Below are 24,060 nucleotides of genomic sequence, written 5' to 3' on the forward strand. Positions count from 1 at the left end.
AGATTGATTGACGTTGTCATTCTCCGAGAATACTGAATCCCAAAAGAATATTTCAACTACTTACCTAGCATCTAGTGGACAGTCTCATATCGGGCGCCTTTAAATATATGGACTTCAAGATATTTTTTTGTAATTCGAAACAAATTTCCAAACATCATCAATATTTCCCGGATTCTCCTCATGCATAAATATTTCTATTTCTGAAAATATTCAATATGCTAATGTGCAGCTCGACTTTTGACGCGCGTCAAATATTGTTTGACAACGTCAATCAAACAAAACATGTCATTGTTTAGATAATAGATGCTCAAAAATTGTAAGCAAAACAATGTTTGTGATTACACCCTGTAGGAAGTGGATAATTGAGAACCGAAGATCAGCCATCATCAGAATTTGTTAAAACTCGTCAGTTGTCAAATATCATATTAATTAAAAGGCTATATCATGATATTAGTTCATGAAATGGTTTATTTTTACTGCCTAATAACCGGTAACCAAGACTGAAACAAGCAAATTAAATTCAGAGGAAACCCTACAGACGACGATCAATCTGTTGGGGTAGCTTTGCTCGTACTGGAGAGCCTGCTGATGGGTTAGAAAACTCTCTTGGAGATTTTCCTGACTGGTAACAGTATTCGTCACCATCTATGACAAAGCGGTATCTCGAAAGTATCCTCGAAACAATTTTCAGGGGATGAATCAGAATTTTGATTAAGGTGAACTTATGATGAATAATTTGCCAATAATTAAATCATGAATTGAAATACATATTTATAACTGAACGTATTTGCAATCGTAGAGGTAGAAATTAATAACATACATATATTCAATTTAGAAAAAAAAAGGTTATGACCAACATGTCCTCATAATATCCTGAGCATCATTTTTTTTATCGTCACTTTTCAATTCCCCAAGTTTTACGTTAACTTAAAATAACCAAATCGGTCTGACTTTAGCACATTGTACAGTTATACTATCAACTGCCGAGCAGGATAATGGTGTTCAGCACAACACCATCGTCGGCAATATATTGTGTGCAGGCATGCATCTTTCAAAAATCCCATATTTTATTTCACCAAAGACCAAAATTTGATGAAAAATCCGATTTGTTAAAAAATCATCTAAATTAAGAAATGAAGACCTAAAATTGAACATTTCATATGGCATTGAATTATTTCGCACAAATCCTGGAATAACATAATATAAATATGTACGATTCATAACATGCATTAAGTGGGAAAACTGTTCTAATCATAAAATATTAAATAGCTGATCCCACCTTTGGGGGTAGCCCACAGAATTTCTTTATTATTTCTCCTTTTTTTTTTGGGCTGATCCAAAGATGTCTATCTTGATTATCCGTTCATGTTGTAGTTTACAGGTGGCAAGAGTTATAGCTTGCATATTCTAAAATCGTTTAAATCTTCTGAACCATTTCATGATTTTTTTACACGAAGTAACAACAAACCATGACTGGGAAAGTCTGCGAATCAAAGCTCCGGAAGGGTGAAATTGAGGGAAGGGTACGAGCAGGATATATGTGACTTGTGGGAAGGTATAGGATTCTGTATGGATTCAATACTGTTACCGACAACAACAGATACCGTAGTTGATGTAGAACGGATCCACCGATTCACCGAACGGATTCGGACAGGCCGAACGGATTCACCGATTTTCACAACGAGTAATGCAAGATCAGACTCTCAACATTCATTTATTTTTATTTTTTCCTGCCTGCTTTCACTTTTATGGTTGAACTTGAATGTCCAGGAAGAATAACCTATTATATTGATAACTGATAATAATACGTCTTTTGGCTTAAATATATTATTTAATTACCTCATTAATTAATTACCTTTTCTTTAATGTACTTTATTTCAGCTATCTGAGAATCACTCTACAATACATGAACTAACAACCTCTATTGACTTGAATAAAATACACGCAGTCAATACATCTTGCTATATGAAATCCTATTTCATAAATATATATACCAAATAGGCAATGATGGATGCTTACCTGCCCTTTCACCCCAATTAATTCATTTATATATTTTACTATATTTCCATGCATATTTTGAGGTTGTTTTTTCGAGTTGCGCCTAAAAGTGGTTTGCGTGTTTAAAACTATAATTTCACATGACATTTAACGGTATTAATTCCGAATGTTAACCCAGGTAGATCCAAATTTTAACTTCGTTCCATGACTCCAATATTAGGAAATCGTTGCGTCTTCAAAAAGTTTGGGTTACTACTGTTTGATGAATAAAGTTGAATAAAATCCAGAAAAACATATTTAGTGTTACAACAACGTACAATGTTTTTGAAATTTGTTCCGGAGAATACAAGCAAACGAACAGTAACCCCAACACCTGTTTTGCATAGTCATTCCCGAAGTTGGCGATTAATCATCAGTGGCTTTAAAAAACTATAATGACGTCATATTGGATATAACGCATTGAGCCAAATAAAAAAATAACGTTGTACTTAAGTTTTCAATTTGTAAACTGAATTTATTAAAATCGGATGCCCTTGATTCTTCTTATTATATTCTCCAAGTTTTTGTTACTCTAAGTTTAGGTAATGTTTCCTAATTATCAATAAAATACCAGTCTTTCGAAACAGGAATGTACTAGAGCAGGGGTCAGCCTACGGACCGCGGGCCAGATCCTGTCCGCGGAGTAAAATAATCCAGCACGCGATTCTTTACTGAATTATAGAAATCTGCTGTTTTGATGATTATATTCTTTACGTAACAGAATTTATTTTAAGTCACGTGTAGACTAATTTATACTATAACCTAACAAGTAAATAAGTAGGCTACTCGTTTATTAATTATAATTAGACAAATGGCAACAAACCGCAGAATAGTTTATGCTAAGTGCAAAGGGTTCAATGGCGCAGAAAATATTTAAATGAATTTTATTGAGATGAAGAAATAAGTTTATATTCCTTTTTAAGAAATGTATCTTTGCTTGATTTTTATAAAAAAGTATCTTCTTGAAAGAAAACCTTACCCCAATTTGAGTGACAAATCATGCGAATAACTTTCTATCGATGTTTGGAAGTACATATGTACGCTAACAATTATTTCAGAAAACGAACATTACAAAGAACAAGCTGAGAATTCGGATTAGTGATGCCCATTTATAAAATGTTTTTATCTTGGCTTCATTCAGTGTCCCATTCAGAAAACGTTTCCCATTCAGTGACGTTGAAAACGTATTAAGCGGGTTGCAACAAAAAGTGTCACATTAAATGTCATTTGTAATTTTTCTTCTCAAGTAAAACGATTAAGTTGAGTTCACGAGTTGTCGCAGTCTTCGCACGCTGCTTAAATCCTAAAATGTCAACATCTGATCTGATCAAAAAATTGCGATTAATCGGCCATACCTTCGGTTTTTAACTTTCTAAAAATATGTGACACCCAACAAGACTCGCAACCTTTAGTTTTGGTCCGCGAGCGACAAAAGGTTGCCGACATCATAAAGTTTTCTTATATGGTGCACAAATATCACCAGTATGTTATTAAGATATACTAATTGTGGAATTTGGCAATAATATGATTGTTCTGAGACATTCTTTTTAATATATTTCCATTTCTCATCCAACATTTGTCATTTCTGAACCTAACAATTTGACCTGTATTTCCCATTTTGATTTCTTGTGCATCGCTCAGAGTTTCATCTCAAGTTATCAATTTTTAGAAGTACAATTTCAATGAGAAGTTTGAAAGTATCGGTTGTGCTTTAATAGGGATTTGGGAAGTGAATTTTCGGCACAACAGCTTTTTCTACTATTTGCACCCTGGCGTTACCGGGTCGCAAATAAAGGAGGTTACAAGGAGTATGAAGCATGCATGTTGAAAAATAAAGCGCCTTGTGCTTTGCGAAGTATGTAACTGATGTTATTGCGTGATACAATTTTACATGTAAATGTATAGAAATAGTGTTCAATCCACACGTACTTTCAAATCCCGGTCACTAAGAATGCTTCTAACCACATTATAACACTTCTATTTGCATTTGCTTAGAATTTATTGTCAATATCAGCAGATGGTAAAGGCAATTGGCATAAATTCATCAGCCTAATCTAAAACTAAGATATTTCCATGGTCGTTTGTCGTTCGGTTGATGTCGGCGGTGTTTATATACATCTGACATATCTGAAGCATCCGTCATACTTGACAATGCGGTAGGATTTGTACGTGCTGAAATAGGATTATGTTAAACAGGAAAAACTCTGATTCAATTCAATTACAAAACTAACTAAGACTTACCAGAATTGCTTGTAAGCAAAGCAATAAGAAGAAGACGTGGGCAACACGCATCGATAATTATAGGTGATCTTAAGTTCTCGAAGTTGCACACAGTATGTACATTTGAATCCACAAGCATAATGCTCCTTCAGATCACTGAGATGTTTCCCCCAGTCTTGTTCAATCTTGGTCACTATGTCGGTGTGTTCTTTCTTCGTTTTCTCTTCGTAGGCGTTGTACAATTTTTGAGCTTCGTTGCCGAGTGGTTTGCCCATATAAAATTCAAGCAGTTTCAAATACTGTTCCGTTCTGAGTTGGGCAATCTAAACATTTTTGCAAGAATTATATAAATATAAATACATATTTTAAACAAAATGTCACGCTGTCAACCTTTTCCAATCTCTCTGTAATGCATTTCAGTCTTCTTTCAAACCGTTCCGATAAGCACTTTACGTAGCTTTCGATCTTTGTCTTTCTGGTAGATAGGCATGTTGCATATTGTGCAACATATTTGCCAATTCGCTCATTGAGCCTTTGCTCGTGGCAACCAATCATGTCAGTGTATGCCTTGGAAGTGCGAGAAAGGCGCTCCCCAAGCTTTTTTTCATACTCTGCAATCGCTTTTTTCTTTTGTTCGTCCAATGATTTCTGATATTCTTCTAGGGAAGTCAAGTTATCTGCTGTGATGCAATTGTTTCTGGAAATATAAAGAGCAACTGAGCCAAATGTCATCTTATGATATACTTATTCACCGTGACACTTACTGTACTAAGTAATTTGCTTTATAATACGTTATCAAACATTTGTGTCTCTCATCAACAATCTTTTTGAAAGACTCCAATGCCTTCTGATTAGTTATTTTTGCTTGCGCATACCAATCATCATATGTTTTCTTCATGGATTCAATTATTGTCTTAGCTTTATTATCAAGGTCTTCTTTGAATTTTTGTTCGGTGATATTAACTTCATCTTAAGTGTAATAAAAACATTAAATTCAGTGAAACATAAAGACAATTGAGCAAACGTTTTAGGACTTGCACTAACCGGTTACACATTTTTTCAGCTCCTTGTATTTGATTGTCCTGTATTGAAATTTGTAGGTCAAGAAACGGAAGCAACTTCTTTGGGTAGTAATTTTGTACGTCCACCATTTCCCGATACTTCGACTATAAAGAAAAAACCAAGAGTAGAATTATATTGATATATACTATTTACCTGCCATTTATTTATAATTACCAATTGGTGTAAAATTGACTTCTGCCAAAACAGAGAGTTCCGCCGTATGCGCACTGATAAGCGCATGCGTAGCTTTTTACAAGTTCTCCGATAGCTGCAGTTAGCTTCGCGGTGTATTCGTCCAACTGTGTTTGATATGATAAAGTTTCTTTAGTTTTGAAAGCCGCCAAAACTGCATTAACGTCTGCTCCGTTCCAACCCTCAGAACCTAAATGTAAAGTTCCATTATGAATAAAAGTATGTGCAAAATTCGAAAGAATAGAAAAAACTTACAATGGGCTCTGTATATGAGTTTTTGGAACACTTCAGATCTTTGTTTTACGATGGCTTCCATGACACATTTATATTTTGTCTCATACTCTGTCACGCGCTTTTCGAGAGCTTTTTTGTATTCTTCTATTTTAGCTAAACGAGTGTTGAAGCATGTAACAGACCTGAAATAAGAAAGGTTCGAATTTTTTGTTCTCTTGTAAACGAACTTTTGAACTTACAGTAACACACCTCTCGACAAGTTTTTTGTGATATTCCTGCACACAAGCGAATCTTTTCTGCATGTCATCGTTATAATTTTTTTTTGCTTCTTCCAACAATGAATCTAGTTTTGTATTATAATTTTCAATAGCCTTCTTGTTGGTCTCCTTCATTTCTTCTGACTCTTCCTGCAATCCCGTAATTCTAAAAATTCACGATGTTAGTAATTTGAGTAAGAAAAGAATACGTAAGAAAGAATTGTAAGAAGAAATACAAACTTCAAATACTGCTTTGCATATTCCTCGATAGCGTCTTCGTGCTTTGTCTTTGCCTCGGTATTTTGATTTGTTGCAGTTTCAACCCAATCCCCCTTTTTTTGTTGCATATCAAGATATATTTTATCGGCCACTTCTTTCAATTGTTTTTTAACTTCAGTTTCAAAAACGGCCACCGTCATCTCTATAATACAAAAAATCATGCCTCAAAATGTGTGTTTCTCAAATTATTCAGAAAAACATACAATTCAGAATTACCTTCGAATCCATCCTCTGTGCATTTCTCTCCTGGATAGCTCTTCAGAACATTAGAGTAATATTTCGTTGTGAACCAAGCAGGACAGTAGTAGCTTCGGAAACTGTAGCATCCGTAATTGATTCGGTAAAATTGTCCGACATTGTAAGTAACATATCCACAATGACTCGGTTGGTATAGAGCGGCATTGGCAACCTGTAAACATTATAATTTAGGCAAAATTGATAAAAAGAAACGAAGGGCACTATTTATCAAATACTTACGGCCAAACAGCCTAGAAGTAACAATAAAATCTTCATGATCGTCTTTATTCAGGTTGTTGAACAACGACTTGTCGAATCCCTGTTGTGCGCTTGTATATATGGGATTTCTTCCCTCTCTTCAAAATCCAAGTACCAGCTCCTTTATGTTTTAATGTTACTTTAGTGAGCTCTTATCTCGACCACAATGATTGAAATTGTCAGAAGCGCAACAAATGTTTACCTCGAATCGCTATGCCGTAGTTATAACAGAAAGTTCAGTTTATTTCATTTAAATCTTCCATCATTGTGCATTTAGTAAAAAGGTAATTGTTAATTAATCTTTTTATTGTGAAGTACATTATTTTTCAACTAATAAGATACCACTTCGACATAGCTATTCACTTCATCAGTACGCATTGTTTATATAAATATAACTTCAGGGTTGAAGATAGTTAGTCAATAGCTATTACATCCAATTGAACAGCATTACTTAAAAAAATAGAAGTTTTTCAACAACACTTTATTTTTATTATTCACTCTTTGGTATACGCATACAATTGTTTTAACAGCAAAATGTACGACTTTTGAATCATAGATTGATTGACGTTCTCATGCTTGACAGCGTCAATCAATCAGAAAAATTTCCTGATCATATAAGCAATAACAATGTATCTGGAATAGCCATAATGAATGAACACTGTAATATGAGTTATTCGGACATGGATTGTGCACACGAAGAATATTTCACTCGTTGTCAGTGGTATTGGAGTTGGGAATTATCTTTTCACCTCCAAAATGATAAATCGGAAATTGGTGTAGAATACTCCAATTAATTTAAAAATGAATTTTATGTTCTGTTTAATTGCTGGCATTTAAACATGTATATATCTAACGCCAACGACAACCTCTAAATGAAAAGATAACGATTGTATTAATATCGGGATCGACACAAAACAGGATTATACAGAACTCGACGACGTTCGTCGACAACACCAATAAAGTCGAAATATCCAGTTTCATAACGTTTCGTCATAGGTCTCAAAGTCGAAAATTTTATTTCCGAATTCGGAATTCTCAAAACATTTGAATCCTACTTCAATATGATAAAGTTGGAAAGTACTAAATATTTTTAGTGTATTTCCATCATATTCAAAGCAAAAACACAAAATGTTGAGTTATAAATTATATTTTTAATCAAGAGCTGCCATATCCGTATAAATAATATCACAAATAAACCATTTGTTTTTGACGAAGCACTTATATCCTTATGTTAGAACAAGCAGTTTATTTTGAATATTCGTATGCAAGTAAAACGTTGATGTTTCGATAGATTGATTGACGTTGTCATTCTCCGAGAATACTGAATCCCAAAAGAATATTTCAACTACTTACCTAGCATCTAGTGGACAGTTTCATATCGGGCGCTTTTAAATATATGGACTTCAAGATATTTTTTTGTAATTCGAGACAAATTTCCAAACATCATCAATATTTCCCGGATTCTCCTCATGCATAAATATTTCTATTTCTGAAAATATTCAATATGCTAATGTGCAGCTCGACTTTTGACGCGCGTCAAATATTGTTTGACAACGTCAATCAAACTAAACATGTCATTGTTTAGATAATAGATGCTCAAAAATTGTAAGCAAAACAATGTTTGTGATTACACCCTGTAGGAAGTGGATAATTGAGAACCGAAGATCAGCCATCATCAGAATTTGTTAAAACTCGTCAGTTGTCAAATATCATATTAATTAAAAGGCTATATCATGATATTAGTTCATGAAATGGTTTATTTTTACTGCCTGATAACCGGTAACCAAGACTGAAACAAGCAAATTAAATTCAGAGGAAACCCTACAGACGACGATCAATCTGTTGGGGTAGCTTTGCTCGTACTGGAGAGCCTGCTGATGGGTTAGAAAACTCTCTTGGAGATTTTCCTGACTGGTAACAGTATTCGTCACCATCAATGACAAAGCGGTATCTCGAAAGTATCCTCGAAACAATTTTCAGGGGATGAATCATGATTTTGATCAAGGTGAACTTATGATGAATAATTTGCCAATAATTAAATCATGAATTGAAATACATATTTATAACTGAACGTATTTGCAATCGTAGAGGTAGAAATTAATAACATACATATATTCAATTTAGAAAAAAAAAGGTTATGACCAACATGTCCTCATAATATCCTGAGCATCATTTTTTTTATCGTCACTTTTCAATTCCCCAAGTTTTACGTTAACTTAAAATAACCAAATCGGTCTGACTTTAGCACATTGTGGGGGAAAGGCAGGTTAGTTGATGCTGTAGTTTAGATGATACAGCGCTTCTCACGGCCGTGCAATGCACTTTAAGAAACTAATGCGCCACCTGGTGTTTGGCTAGAATATGATCTTCCTTTCTGTTAGTCGTCTGACGATGTTGGTTGCAGCACGTGTAAAATTTTCGAAAAAAATCAATTTTTGAGATCTGGAGTGAAAACGTCAAATCAAGGTAAATTGATTATTTTTTCAGGCATTATAAATGAGCGATGCAAGCGAGTATTTCCTTGCAGTAGTGTATGATATCGCTTACATAACAGCCTACATGTTTCTGGGTACTGATTTGATTTCTTCCCACTACGGGCCTTTTTTTCAAAATGGCCACAGGTTGACTAGTTGATACAATCGTGGTTCCATTAGTTGATACGTGTATCGACTAACCCTGTTATTTATTCCATGTATTTTTTTAGCATATTTTTCAGCAAATATATTTTCAGACTTTCTTTTAACCGGCTTTTATGGTTTGCAGCATTGTCAATATTTTTACGCTGCCAATATTGTTTTCAACGTATTTTAGGTGATGCCTCAGTTCTATAGAAGAAAAACAAACAGAGCCATAAGAACTCCCCCGGATGTGATGTCGAGGGCGGCTGACGATGTTGTTCGCGGGCGATCATTGAGGAGTGTAGCTGAAGCATTTGGCATCGATAAAATGACTTTGTCTCGTTTTATAGCCAAGCGCAAAAATAATCCTAACGCAATTACAGGTTACGCTGCTGTTGCTCATGCACATTATGTTATTCCTCAGCAAATGGAAGAAGATCTGGGAAATCATGTCAAACGATTGGCCGACATGTTTTTTGGACTCTCTCTTGAAACAGTGTTGTAAACTAGCTTATGAATTTACATTTCAAAACAAGCTGTATATGCCATTGTCTTGGAAAATCAACAAAAAAGCGGGAAAAGCTTGGTGGCTAGGGTTCAAAAAACGACAAAATCTTTCCATACGGACTCCAGAGGCAACTTCACTCGGAAGGGCGACTGCATTTAATCGTCACACGGTTGGTGAATTTTTCGACAACTTAGCACAGGTCATGGATGTGGACGATTTTCACCCTGAAGATATTTACAATCTCGATGAAACCGGGTGCACCACTGTTCAAACCCCATCTGATATTGTTACAGCCAAGGGTAAAAAACAAGTGGGTGCAGCTACGTCTGCTGAGCGTGGTGAACTGGTTACGGTAGTCTACACCATCTGCGCCTCTGGTAATGTGCTTCCACCTATGTTTATATTTCCGCGCGTAAACTTCCACAACCACTTTATCATTGAAGGGCCACCGGGCTGCATTGGACAAGCAACAAAGTCTGGCTGGATTAATGAAGAACTTTTTCTCGTTTATCTAGAACATCTGGTGCGCCAGACTCGTTGTACTCCCGAAAGAAAAATTCTTTTGATTTTGGATAACCACGAGTCTCATATTTCTTTACGTGCTGTTGAGATGGCAAGATCCAATGGAGTAGTTATGCTTACTTTACCACCTCACACATCTCATCGATTGCAACCGCTTGATAAAACGGTGTATGGTCCTTTCAAAGCCAGTTATAACAGAGCGATGGAGAGTTGGCTACGTAGTCATGCTGGGAAAACTGTTACAATATATGATGTTCCTGGCATTGTAAAAGAGGCTCAAATGTCAGCAATGACATCGAGGAATATTCTATCTGGATTTCAAAGCACTGGGATATACCCTTTCAATCGCGATATTTTCACTGATGCAGATTTTGCAGCTGCAACTTTGACGGACCGAGAAGTCGTTGGCGTTGATCGTAATGAACCAGGACAGTCCTCAAAATGCACGGATCCACTGACCCCAGGCTGTAGTACTGAAAATCGTTGCACTCCTAAACCGAGGGTTGATGAATCAGCGTTTCAGTTACAGAAAACGGGCAACCCAGATCCCGACTTATCAAATTCTTGCTCGTCGTACGTATCGCCAAGCGAGATCCAAAAAATCCCAAAAGCTCCACAAAGAAAGACCAAGCGCTCCCGAAAAAAAGGAAAGACAAAGATTTTACCATCCACGCCTGTATTAAAAGAGATTTCCCTAGAGAATGAAAAAAGAAAGAAAAACAAGATATGCAGTTCGAGAAAAAAACTTTTCGCTACAAAAAATAGGAAAGTTCGCCCCCACAATACTAGCAATAGTTCAGAAGAGGAGTGTGCTGTTGTTAGATATGATGATACGACTGATGAAGATGAATTATCTGCAGAAGAAATTATGGAAGGTGATTACGTGGTTGTCAAAGTTGACGGGAGATCTAGAAATGTACATTACATCGCTCGTATAGATTTGCTGGAAGATAATGAGTATGAGGGAGTTTTTCTAAAGAAAGTTTCTAGTCGAGTTTCTGTCGAAGGAGAGCACACTGGTTTTGTATTTGTTCCAAATGAAGATGATGGGGCTTCATTCTCGCATGAGGACATAATATGCAGACTACCTCAGCCAACAATTCTTGCAGGATCAGCTCGGAGATGTGTTCGACTTAAATTTGATTGCGATTTGAGTAAATGGAATGTAAATTAGAGGTTGTCTACCACCATCCAGCAAACCATTTCGTTAAATGAGTTATTTGTTCTTTTTTATTTTTTTTGCCGCCGTTTCTGGTGAAACTTTCTCTCTCGTTCTTTTGAAACAAGTTATAAGTGATATTTGTGCCTCGTTCCATTTCATTTTTGGAGTAATTGCCTGCTTTTAAAAACTTTATGCAGAGTGTATCAACAAAACTACCACTGCGCATCAAGTAACCTTACCAGGCAGGATATTTGATACGTTTGACAAGAAAACTTTAGCGACTGTAAGCGCTAAGTTAGGAAATGACTGAGAGCCCCATTTTGTGGTCATATGTGAGGGACCTATAAATGAATAAATAGGACAAACCAGAACGGCGATTATTCGAACGGTATTTTTTATGGATCAGTAAAACTAAATTATGTATCAACTTACCTGCCTCTCCCCTACAGTTATACTATCAACTGCCGAGCAGGATAATGGTGTTTAGCACAACACCATCGTCGGCAATATATTGTGTGCAGGCATGCATCTTTCAAAAATCCCATATTTTATTTCACCAACGACCAAAATTTGATGAAAAATCCGATTTGTTAAAAAATCATCTAAATTAAGAAATGAAGACCTAAAATTGAACATTTCATATGACATTGAATTATTTTGCACAAATCCTGGAATAACATAATATAAATATGTACGATTCATAACATGCATTAAGTGGGAAAACTGTTCTAATCATAAAATATTAAATAGCTGATCCCACCTTTGGGGGTAGCCCACAGAATTTCTCTATTATTTCTCCTTTTTTTTAAGGGCTGATCCAAAGATGTCTATCTTGATTATCCGTTCATGTTGTAGTTTACAGGTGGCAAGAGTTATAGCTTGCATATTCTAAAATCGTTTAAATCTTCTAAACCATTTCATGATTTTTTTACACGAAGTAACAACAAACCATGACTGGGAAAGTCTGCGAATCAAAGCTCCGGAAGGGTGAAATTGAGGGAAGGGTACGAGCAGGATATATGTGACTTGTGGGAAGGTATAGGATTCTGTATGGATTCAATACTGTTACCGACAACAACAGATACCGTAGTTGATGTAGAACGGATCCACCGATTCACCGAACGGATTCGGACAGGCCGAACGGATTCACCGATTTTCACAACGAGTAATGCAAGATCAGACTCTCAACATTCATTTATTTTTATTTTTTCCTGCCTGCTTTCACTTTTATGGTTGAACTTGAATGTCCAGGAAGAATAACTTATTATATTGATAACTGATAATAATACGTCTTTTGGCTTAAATATATAATTTAATTACCTCATTAATTAATTACCTTTTCTTTAATGTACTTTATTTCAGCTATCTGAGAATCACTCTACAATACATGAACTAACAACCTCTATTGACTTGAATAAAATACACGCAGTCAATACATCTTGCTATATGAAATCCTATTTCATAAATATATATACCAAATAGGCTATGATGGATGCTTACCTGCCCTTTCACCCCAATTAATTCATTTATATATTTTACCATATTTCCATGCATATTTTGAGGTTGTTTTTTTGAGTTGCGCCTAAAAGTGGTTTGCGTGTTTAAAACTATAATTTCACATGACATTTAACGGTATTAATTCCGAATGTCAACCCAGGTAGATCCAAATTTTAACTTCGTTCCATGACTCCAATATTAGGAAATCGTTGCGTCTTCAAAAAGTTTGGGTTACTACTGTTTGACGAATAAAGTTGAATAAAATCCAGAAAAACACATTTAGTGTTACAACAACGTACAATGTTTTTGAAATTTGTTCCGGAGAATACAAGCAAACGAACAGTAACCCCAACACCTGTTTTGCATAGTCGTTCCCGAAGTTGGCGATTAATCATCAGTGGCTTTAAAAAACTATAATGACGTCATATTGGATATAACGCATTGAGCCAAATAAAAAAATACCGTTGTACTTAAGTTTTCAATTTGTAAACTGAATTCATTAAGATCGGATGCCCTTGATTCTTCTGATTATATTCTCCAAGTTTTTGTTACTCTAAGTTTAGGTAATGTTTCCTAATTATCAATAAAATACCAGTCTTTCGAAACAGGAATGTACTAGAGCAGGGGTCAGCCTACGCCCCGAGGGCCAGATCCTGTCCGCGGAGTAAAATAATCCAGCACGCGATTCTTTACTGAATTATAGAAATCGGCTGTTTTGATGATTATATTCTTTACGTAACAGAATTTATTTTAAGTCACGTGTAGACTAATTTATACTATAACCTAACAAGTAAATAAGTAGGCTACTCGTTTATTAATTATAATTAGACAAATGGCAACAAACCGCAGAATAGTTTATGCTAAGTGCAAAGGGTTCAATGGCGCAGAAAATATTTAAATGAATTTTATTGAGATGAAGAAATAAATTTATATTTCTTTTTAAGAAATGTATCTTTGCTTGATTTTTATAAAAAAGTATCTTCTTGAAAGAAAACCTTACCCCAATTTGAGTGACAAATCATGCGAATAACTTTCTATCGATGTTTGGAAGTACATATGTACGCGAACAATTATTTCAGAAAACGAACATTACAAAGAACAAGCTGAGAATTCGGATTAGTGATGCCCATTTATAAAATGTTTTTATCTTGGCTTCATTCAGTGTCCCATTCAGAAAACGTTTCCCATTCAGTGACGTTGAAAACGTATTAAGCGGGTTGCAACAAAAAGTGTCACATTAAATGTCATTTGTAATTTTTCTTCTCAAGTAAAACGATTAAGTTGAGTTCACGAGTTGACGCAGTCTTCGCACGCTGCTTAAATCCTAAAATGTCAACATCTGATCTGATCAAAAAATTGCGATTAATCGGCCATACCTTCGGTTTTTAACTTTCAAAAAATAAGTGTCACCCAACAAGACTCGCAACCTTTAGTTTTGGTCCACGAGCGACAAAAGGTTGCCGACATCATAAAGTTTTCTTATATGGTGCACAAATATCACCAGTATGTTATTAAGATATACTAATTGTGGAATTTGGCAATAATATGATTGTTCTGAGACATTCTTTTTAATATAATTCCATTTCTCATCCAACATTTGTCATTTCTGAACCTAACAATTTGACCTGTATTTCCCATTTTGATTTCTTGTGCATCGCTCAGAGTTTCATCTCAAGTTATCAATTTTTAGAAGTACAATTTCAATGAGAAGTTTGAAAGTATCGGTTGTGCTTTAATAGGGATTTGGGAAATAAATTTTCGGCACAACAGCTTTTTCTACTATTTGCACCCTGGCGTTACCGGGTCGCAAATAAAGGGGGTTACAAGGAGTATGAAGCATGCATGTTGAAAAATAAAGCGCCTTGTGCTTTGCGAAGTATGTAACTGATGTTATTGCGTGATACAATTTTACATGTAAATGTATAGATATAGTGTTCAATCCACACGTACTTTCAAATCCCGGTCACCAAAGATGCCTCTAACCACATTATAACACTTCTATTTGCATTTGCTTAGAATTTATTGTCAATATCAGCAGATGGTAAAGGCAATTGGCATAAATTCATCAGCCTAATCTAAAACTAAGATATTTCCATGGTCGTTTGTCGTTCGGTTGATGTCGGCGGTGTTTATATACATCTGACATATCTGAAGCATCCGTCATACTTGACAATGCGGTAGGATTTGTACGTGCTGAAATAGGATTATGTTAAACAGGAAAAACTCTGATTCAATTCAATTACAAAACTAACTAAGACTTACCAGAATTGCTTGTAAGCAAAGCAATAAGAAGAAGACGTGGGCAACACGCATCGATAATTATAGGTGATCTTAAGTTCTCGAAGTTGCACACAGTATGTACATTTGAATCCACAAGCATAATGCTCCTTCAGATCACTGAGATGTTTCCCCCAGTCTTGTTCAATCTTGGTCACTATGTCGGTGTGTTCTTTCTTCGTTTTCTCTTCGTAGGCGTTGTACAATTTTTGAGCTTCGTTGCCGAGTGGTTTGCCCATATAAAATTCAAGCAGTTTCAAATACTGTTCCGTTCTGAGTTGGGCAATCTAAACATTTTTGCAAGAATTATATAAATATAAATACATATTTTAAACAAAATGTCACGCTGTCAACCTTTTCCAATCTCTCTGTAATGCATTTCAGTCTTCTTTCAAACCGTTCCGATAAGCACTTTACATAGCTTTCGATCTTTGTCTTTCTGGTAGATAGGCATGTTGCATATTGTGCAACATATTTGGCAATTCGCTCATTGAGCCTTTGCTCGTGGCAACCAATCATGTCAGTGTATGCCTTGGAAGCGCGAGAAAGGCGCTCCCCAAGCTTTTTTTCATACTCTGCAATCGCTTTTTTCTTTTGTTCGTCCAATGATTTCTGATCTTCTTCTAGGGAAGTCAAGTTATCTGCTGTGATGCAATTGTTTCTGGAAATATAAAGAGCAACTGAGCCAAATGTCATCTTATGATATACTTATTCACCGTGACACTTACTGTACTAAGTAATTTGCTTTATAATACGTTATCAAACATTTGTGTCTCTCATCAACAATCTTTTTGAAAGACTCCAATGCCTTCTGATTAGTTATTTTTGCTTGCGCATACCAATCATCATATGTTTTCTTCATGGATTCAATTATTGTCTTAGCTTTATTATCAAGGTCTTCTTTGAATTTTTGTTCGGTGATATTAACTTCATCTTAAGTGTAATAAAAACATTAAATTCAGTGAAACATAAAGACAATTGAGCAAACGTTTTAGGACTTGCACTAACCGGTTACACATTTTTTCAGCTCCTTGTATTTGATTGTCCTGTATTGAAATTTGTAGGTCAAGAAACGGAAGCAACTTCTTTGGGTAGTAATTTTGTACGTCCACCATTTCCCGATACTTCGACTATAAAGAAAAAACCAAGAGTAGAATTATATTGATATATACTATTTACCTGCCATTTATTTATAATTACCAATTGGTGTAAAATTGACTTCTGCCAAAACAGAGAGTTCCGCCGTATGCGCACTGATAAGCGCATGCGTAGCTTTTTACAAGTTCTCCGATAGCTGCAGTTAGCTTCGCGGTGTATTCGTCCAACTGTGTTTGATATGATAAAGTTTCTTTAGTTTTGAAAGCCTCCAAAACTGCATTAACGTCTGCTCCGTTCCAATCCTCAGAACCTAAATGTAAAGTTCCATTATGAATAAAAGTATGTGCAAAATTCGAAAGAATAGAAAAAACTTACAATGGGCTCTGTATATGAGTTTTTGGAACACTTCAGATCTTTGTTTTACGTTGGCTTCCATGACACATTTATATTTTGTCTCATACTCTGTCACGCGCTTTTCGAGAGCTTTTTTGTATTCTTCTATTTTAGCTAAACGAGTGTTGAAGCATGTAACAGACCTGAAATAAGAAAGGTTCGAATTTTTTGTTCTCTTGTAAACGAACTTTTGAACTTACAGTAACACACCTCTCGACAAGTTTTTTGTGATATTCCTGCACACAAGCGAATCTTTTCTGCATGTCATCGTTATAATTTTTTTTTGCTTCTTCCAACAATGAATCTAGTTTTGTATTATAATTTTCAATAGCCTTCTTGTTGGTCTCCTTCATTTCTTCTGACTCTTCCTGCAATCCCGTAATTCTAAAAATTCACGATGTTAGTAATTTGAGTAAGAAAAGAATACGTAAGAAAGAATTGTAAGAAGAAATACAAACTTCAAATACTGCTTTGCATATTCCTCGATAGCGTCTTCGTGCTTTGTCTTTGCCTCGGTATTTTGATTTGTTGCAGTTTCAACCCAATCCCCCTTTTTTTGTTGCATATCAAGATATATTTTATCGGCCACTTCTTTCAATTGTTTTTTAACTTCAGTTTCAAAAACGGCCACCGTCATCTCTATAATACAAAAAATCATGCCTCAAAATGTGTGTTTCTCAAATTATTCAGAAAAACATACAATTCAGAATTACCTTCGAATCCATCCTCTGTGCATTTCTCTCCTGGATAGCTCTTCAGAACATTAGAGTAATATTTCGTTGTGAACCAAGCAGGACAGTAGTAGCTTCGGAAACTGTAGCATCCGTAATTGATTCGGTAAAATTGTCCGACATTGTAAGTAACATATCCACAATGACTCGGTTGGTATAGAGCGGCATTGGCAACCTGTAAACATTATAATTTAGGCAAAATTGATAAAAAGAAACGAAGGGCACTATTTATCAAATACTTACGGCCAAACAGCCTAGAAGTAACAATAAAATCTTCATGATCGTCTTTATTCAGGTTGTTGAACAACGACTTGTCGAATCCCTGTTGTGCGCTTGTATATATGGGATTTCTTCCCTCTCTTCAAAATCCAAGTACCAGCTCCTTTATGTTTTAATGTTACTTTAGTGAGCTCTTATCTCGACCACAATGATTGAAATTGTCAGAAGCGCAACAAATGTTTACCTCGAATCGCTATGCCGTAGTTATAACAGAAAGTTCAGTTTATTTCATTTAAATCTTCCATCATTGTGCATTTAGTAAAAAGGTAATTGTTAATTAATCTTTTTATTGTGAAGTACATTATTTTTCAACTAATAAGATACCACTTCGACATAGCTATTCACTTCATCAGTACGCATTGTTTATATAAATATAACTTCAGGGTTGAAGATAGTTAGTCAATAGCTATTACATCCAATTGAACAGCATTACTAAAAAAATAGAAGTTTTTCAACAACACTCTATTTTTATTATTCACTCTTTGGTATACGCATACAATTGTTTTAACAGCAAAATGTACGACTTTTGAATCATAGATTGATTGACGTTCTCATGCTTGACAGCGTCAATCAATCAGAAAAATTTCCTGATCATATAAGCATTAACAATGTATCTGGAATAGCCATAATGAATGAACACTGTAATATGAGTTATTCGGACATGGATTGTGCACACGAAGAATATTTCACTCGTTGTCAGTGGTATTGGAGTTGGGAATTATCTTTTCACCTCCAAAATGATAAATCGGAAATTGGTGTAGAATACTCCAATTAATTTAAAAATGAATTTTATGTTCTGTTTAATTGCTGGCATTTAAACATGTATATATCTAACGCCAACGACAACCTCTAAATGAAAAGATAACGATTGTATTAATATCGGGATCGACACAAAACAGGATTATACAGAACTCGACGACGTTCGTCGACAACACCAATAAAGTCGAAATATCCAGTTTCATAACGTTTCGTCATAGGTCTCAAAGTCGAAAATTTTATTTCCGAATTCGGAATTCTCAAAACATTTGAATCCTACTTCAATATGATAAAGTTGGAAAGTACTAAATATTTTTAGTGTATTTCCATCATATTCAAAGCAAAAACACAAAATGTTGAGTTATAAATTATATTTTTAATCAAGAGCTGTCATATCCGTATAAATAATATCACAAATAAACCATTTGTTTTTGACGAAGCACTTATATCCTTATGTTAGAACAAGCAGTTTATTTTGAATATTCGTATGCAAGTAAAACGTTGATGTTTCGATAGATTGATTGACGTTGTCATTCTCCGAGAATACTGAATCCCAAAAGAATATTTCAACTACTTACCTAGCATCTAGTGGACAGTTTCATATCGGGCGCTTTTAAATATATGGACTTCAAGATATTTTTTTGTAATTCGAGACAAATTTCCAAACATCATCAATATTTCCCGGATTCTCCTCATGCATAAATATTTCTATTTCTGAAAATATTCAATATGCTAATGTGCAGCTCGACTTTTGACGCGCGTCAAATATTGTTTGACAACGTCAATCAAACTAAACATGTCATTGTTTAGATAATAGATGCTCAAAAATTGTAAGCAAAACAATGTTTGTGATTACACCCTGTAGGAAGTGGATAATTGAGAACCGAAGATCAGCCATCATCAGAATTTGTTAAAACTCGTCAGTTGTCAAATATCATATTAATTAAAAGGCTATATCATGATATTAGTTCATGAAATGGTTTATTTTTACTGCCTGATAACCGGTAACCAAGACTGAAACAAGCAAATTAAATTCAGAGGAAACCCTACAGACGACGATCAATCTGTTGGGGTAGCTTTGCTCGTACTGGAGAGCCTGCTGATGGGTTAGAAAACTCTCTTGGAGATTTTCCTGACTGGTAACAGTATTCGTCACCATCAATGACAAAGCGGTATCTCGAAAGTATCCTCGAAACAATTTTCAGGGGATGAATCATGATTTTGATCAAGGTGAACTTATGATGAATAATTTGCCAATAATTAAATCATGAATTGAAATACATATTTATAACTGAACGTATTTGCAATCGTAGAGGTAGAAATTAATAACATACATATATTCAATTTAGAAAAAAAAAAGGTTATGACCAACATGTCCTCATAATATCCTGAGCATCATTTTTTTTATCGTCACTTTTCAATTCCCCAAGTTTTACGTTAACTTAAAATAACCAAATCGGTCTGACTTTAGCACATTGTGGGGGAAAGGCAGGTTAGTTGATGCTGTAGTTTAGATGATACAGCGCTTCTCACGGCCGTGCAATGCACTTTAAGAAACTAATGCGCCACCTGGTGTTTGGCTAGAATATGATCTTCCTTTCTGTTAGTCGTCTGACGATGTTGGTTGCAGCACGTGTAAAATTTTCGAAAAAAATCAATTTTTGAGATCTGGAGTGAAAACGTCAAATCAAGGTAAATTGATTATTTTTTCAGGCATTATAAATGAGCGATGCAAGCGAGTATTTCCTTGCAGTAGTGTATGATATCGCTTACATAACAGCCTACATGTTTCTGGGTACTGATTTGATTTCTTCCCACTACGGGCCTTTTTTTCAAAATGGCCACAGGTTGACTAGTTGATACAATCGTGGTTCCATTAGTTGATACGTGTATCGACTAACCCTGTTATTTATTCCATGTATTTTTTTAGCATATTTTTCAGCAAATATATTTTCAGACTTTCTTTTAACCGGCTTTTATGGTTTGCAGCATTGTCAATATTTTTACGCTGCCAATATTGTTTTCAACGTATTTTAGGTGATGCCTCAGTTCTATAGAAGAAAAACAAACAGAGCCATAAGAACTCCCCCGGATGTGATGTCGAGGGCGGCTGACGATGTTGTTCGCGGGCGATCATTGAGGAGTGTAGCTGAAGCATTTGGCATCGATAAAATGACTTTGTCTCGTTTTATAGCCAAGCGCAAAAATAATCCTAACGCAATTACAGGTTACGCTGCTGTTGCTCATGCACATTATGTTATTCCTCAGCAAATGGAAGAAGATCTGGGAAATCATGTCAAACGATTGGCCGACATGTTTTTTGGACTCTCTCTTGAAACAGTGTTGTAAACTAGCTTATGAATTTACATTTCAAAACAAGCTGTATATGCCATTGTCTTGGAAAATCAACAAAAAAGCGGGAAAAGCTTGGTGGCTAGGGTTCAAAAAACGACAAAATCTTTCCATACGGACTCCAGAGGCAACTTCACTCGGAAGGGCGACTGCATTTAATCGTCACACGGTTGGTGAATTTTTCGACAACTTAGCACAGGTCATGGATGTGGACGATTTTCACCCTGAAGATATTTACAATCTCGATGAAACCGGGTGCACCACTGTTCAAACCCCATCTGATATTGTTACAGCCAAGGGTAAAAAACAAGTGGGTGCAGCTACGTCTGCTGAGCGTGGTGAACTGGTTACGGTAGTCTACACCATCTGCGCCTCTGGTAATGTGCTTCCACCTATGTTTATATTTCCGCGCGTAAACTTCCACAACCACTTTATCATTGAAGGGCCACCGGGCTGCATTGGACAAGCAACAAAGTCTGGCTGGATTAATGAAGAACTTTTTCTCGTTTATCTAGAACATCTGGTGCGCCAGACTCGTTGTACTCCCGAAAGAAAAATTCTTTTGATTTTGGATAACCACGAGTCTCATATTTCTTTACGTGCTGTTGAGATGGCAAGATCCAATGGAGTAGTTATGCTTACTTTACCACCTCACACATCTCATCGATTGCAACCGCTTGATAAAACGGTGTATGGTCCTTTCAAAGCCAGTTATAACAGAGCGATGGAGAGTTGGCTACGTAGTCATGCTGGGAAAACTGTTACAATATATGATGTTCCTGGCATTGTAAAAGAGGCTCAAATGTCAGCAATGACATCGAGGAATATTCTATCTGGATTTCAAAGCACTGGGATATACCCTTTCAATCGCGATATTTTCACTGATGCAGATTTTGCAGCTGCAACTTTGACGGACCGAGAAGTCGTTGGCGTTGATCGTAATGAACCAGGACAGTCCTCAAAATGCACGGATCCACTGACCCCAGGCTGTAGTACTGAAAATCGTTGCACTCCTAAACCGAGGGTTGATGAATCAGCGTTTCAGTTACAGAAAACGGGCAACCCAGATCCCGACTTATCAAATTCTTGCTCGTCGTACGTATCGCCAAGCGAGATCCAAAAAATCCCAAAAGCTCCACAAAGAAAGACCAAGCGCTCCCGAAAAAAAGGAAAGACAAAGATTTTACCATCCACGCCTGTATTAAAAGAGATTTCCCTAGAGAATGAAAAAAGAAAGAAAAACAAGATATGCAGTTCGAGAAAAAAACTTTTCGCTACAAAAAATAGGAAAGTTCGCCCCCACAATACTAGCAATAGTTCAGAAGAGGAGTGTGCTGTTGTTAGATATGATGATACGACTGATGAAGATGAATTATCTGCAGAAGAAATTATGGAAGGTGATTACGTGGTTGTCAAAGTTGACGGGAGATCTAGAAATGTACATTACATCGCTCGTATAGATTTGCTGGAAGATAATGAGTATGAGGGAGTTTTTCTAAAGAAAGTTTCTAGTCGAGTTTCTGTCGAAGGAGAGCACACTGGTTTTGTATTTGTTCCAAATGAAGATGATGGGGCTTCATTCTCGCATGAGGACATAATATGCAGACTACCTCAGCCAACAATTCTTGCAGGATCAGCTCGGAGATGTGTTCGACTTAAATTTGATTGCGATTTGAGTAAATGGAATGTAAATTAGAGGTTGTCTACCACCATCCAGCAAACCATTTCGTTAAATGAGTTATTTGTTCTTTTTTATTTTTTTTGCCGCCGTTTCTGGTGAAACTTTCTCTCTCGTTCTTTTGAAACAAGTTATAAGTGATATTTGTGCCTCGTTCCATTTCATTTTTGGAGTAATTGCCTGCTTTTAAAAACTTTATGCAGAGTGTATCAACAAAACTACCACTGCGCATCAAGTAACCTTACCAGGCAGGATATTTGATACGTTTGACAAGAAAACTTTAGCGACTGTAAGCGCTAAGTTAGGAAATGACTGAGAGCCCCATTTTGTGGTCATATGTGAGGGACCTATAAATGAATAAATAGGACAAACCAGAACGGCGATTATTCGAACGGTATTTTTTATGGATCAGTAAAACTAAATTATGTATCAACTTACCTGCCTCTCCCCTACAGTTATACTATCAACTGCCGAGCAGGATAATGGTGTTTAGCACAACACCATCGTCGGCAATATATTGTGTGCAGGCATGCATCTTTCAAAAATCCCATATTTTATTTCACCAACGACCAAAATTTGATGAAAAATCCGATTTGTTAAAAAATCATCTAAATTAAGAAATGAAGACCTAAAATTGAACATTTCATATGACATTGAATTATTTTGCACAAATCCTGGAATAACATAATATAAATATGTACGATTCATAACATGCATTAAGTGGGAAAACTGTTCTAATCATAAAATATTAAATAGCTGATCCCACCTTTGGGGGTAGCCCACAGAATTTCTCTATTATTTCTCCTTTTTTTTAAGGGCTGATCCAAAGATGTCTAACTTGATTATCCGTTCATGTTGTAGTTTACAGGTGGCAAGAGTTATAGCTTGCATATTCTAAAATCGTTTAAATCTTCTAAACCATTTCATGATTTTTTTACACGAAGTAACAACAAACCATGACTGGGAAAGTCTGCGAATCAAAGCTCCGGAAGGGTGAAATTGAGGGAAGGGTACGAGCAGGATATATGTGACTTGTGGGAAGGTATAGGATTCTGTATGGATTCAATACTGTTACCGACAACAACAGATACCGTAGTTGATGTAGAACGGATCCACCGATTCACCGAACGGATTCGGACAGGCCGAACGGATTCACCGATTTTCACAACGAGTAATGCAAGATCAGACTCTCAACATTCATTTATTTTTATTTTTTCCTGCCTGCTTTCACTTTTATGGTTGAACTTGAATGTCCAGGAAGAATAACTTATTATATTGATAACTGATAATAATACGTCTTTTGGCTTAAATATATAATTTAATTACCTCATTAATTAATTACCTTTTCTTTAATGTACTTTATTTCAGCTATCTGAGAATCACTCTACAATACATGAACTAACAACCTCTATT

General features: G+C 35.8%; 4 protein-coding genes across 4 annotated transcripts; 2 read left to right on the forward strand and 2 right to left on the reverse strand.

Annotated features, from left to right (window-relative positions):
• Window positions 1-4,012: 4,012 nt before the first annotated feature.
• On the reverse strand, window positions 4,013-6,912 carry LOC144430468 (uncharacterized). The gene is made up of 11 exons (XM_078118409.1): window positions 6,759-6,912; window positions 6,498-6,690; window positions 6,243-6,423; window positions 5,995-6,168; window positions 5,767-5,927; window positions 5,494-5,701; window positions 5,302-5,423; window positions 5,022-5,226; window positions 4,648-4,954; window positions 4,279-4,580; window positions 4,013-4,209 (listed from the first exon to the last, which is right to left on the reverse strand). Exons 1-11 carry the CDS (start codon window positions 6,792-6,794, stop codon window positions 4,146-4,148), a joined length of 1,953 nt encoding a protein of 650 aa, XP_077974535.1. The 5' UTR covers window positions 6,795-6,912; the 3' UTR covers window positions 4,013-4,145.
• Window positions 6,913-9,048: 2,136 nt separating this feature from the next.
• Window positions 9,049-12,026, forward strand: LOC120334471 (uncharacterized). Its single transcript, XM_078118828.1, has 2 exons — window positions 9,049-9,242; window positions 9,588-12,026. The coding sequence occupies exon 2, from the start codon at window positions 9,796-9,798 to the stop codon at window positions 11,596-11,598; it is 1,803 nt and encodes a 600-aa protein (XP_077974954.1). The 5' UTR covers window positions 9,049-9,242; window positions 9,588-9,795; the 3' UTR covers window positions 11,599-12,026.
• Window positions 12,027-15,079: 3,053 nt separating this feature from the next.
• Window positions 15,080-18,066, reverse strand: LOC144430826 (uncharacterized). The gene is made up of 11 exons (XM_078118952.1): window positions 17,826-18,066; window positions 17,565-17,757; window positions 17,310-17,490; window positions 17,062-17,235; window positions 16,834-16,994; window positions 16,561-16,768; window positions 16,369-16,490; window positions 16,089-16,293; window positions 15,715-16,021; window positions 15,346-15,647; window positions 15,080-15,276 (listed from the first exon to the last, which is right to left on the reverse strand). Exons 1-11 carry the CDS (start codon window positions 17,859-17,861, stop codon window positions 15,213-15,215), a joined length of 1,953 nt encoding a protein of 650 aa, XP_077975078.1. The 5' UTR covers window positions 17,862-18,066; the 3' UTR covers window positions 15,080-15,212.
• A 2,049-nt stretch (window positions 18,067-20,115) lies between these two features.
• LOC144430752 (uncharacterized) lies at window positions 20,116-23,093 on the forward strand. Its single transcript, XM_078118829.1, has 2 exons — window positions 20,116-20,309; window positions 20,655-23,093. Exon 2 carries the CDS (start codon window positions 20,863-20,865, stop codon window positions 22,663-22,665), a length of 1,803 nt encoding a protein of 600 aa, XP_077974955.1. The 5' UTR covers window positions 20,116-20,309; window positions 20,655-20,862; the 3' UTR covers window positions 22,666-23,093.
• Window positions 23,094-24,060: the final 967 nt, after the last annotated feature.

The sequence above is a fragment of the Styela clava genome, chromosome 12 (genome assembly GCF_964204865.1).
Source record: "Styela clava chromosome 12, kaStyClav1.hap1.2, whole genome shotgun sequence".
Taxonomy (NCBI): domain Eukaryota; kingdom Metazoa; phylum Chordata; class Ascidiacea; order Stolidobranchia; family Styelidae; genus Styela; species Styela clava.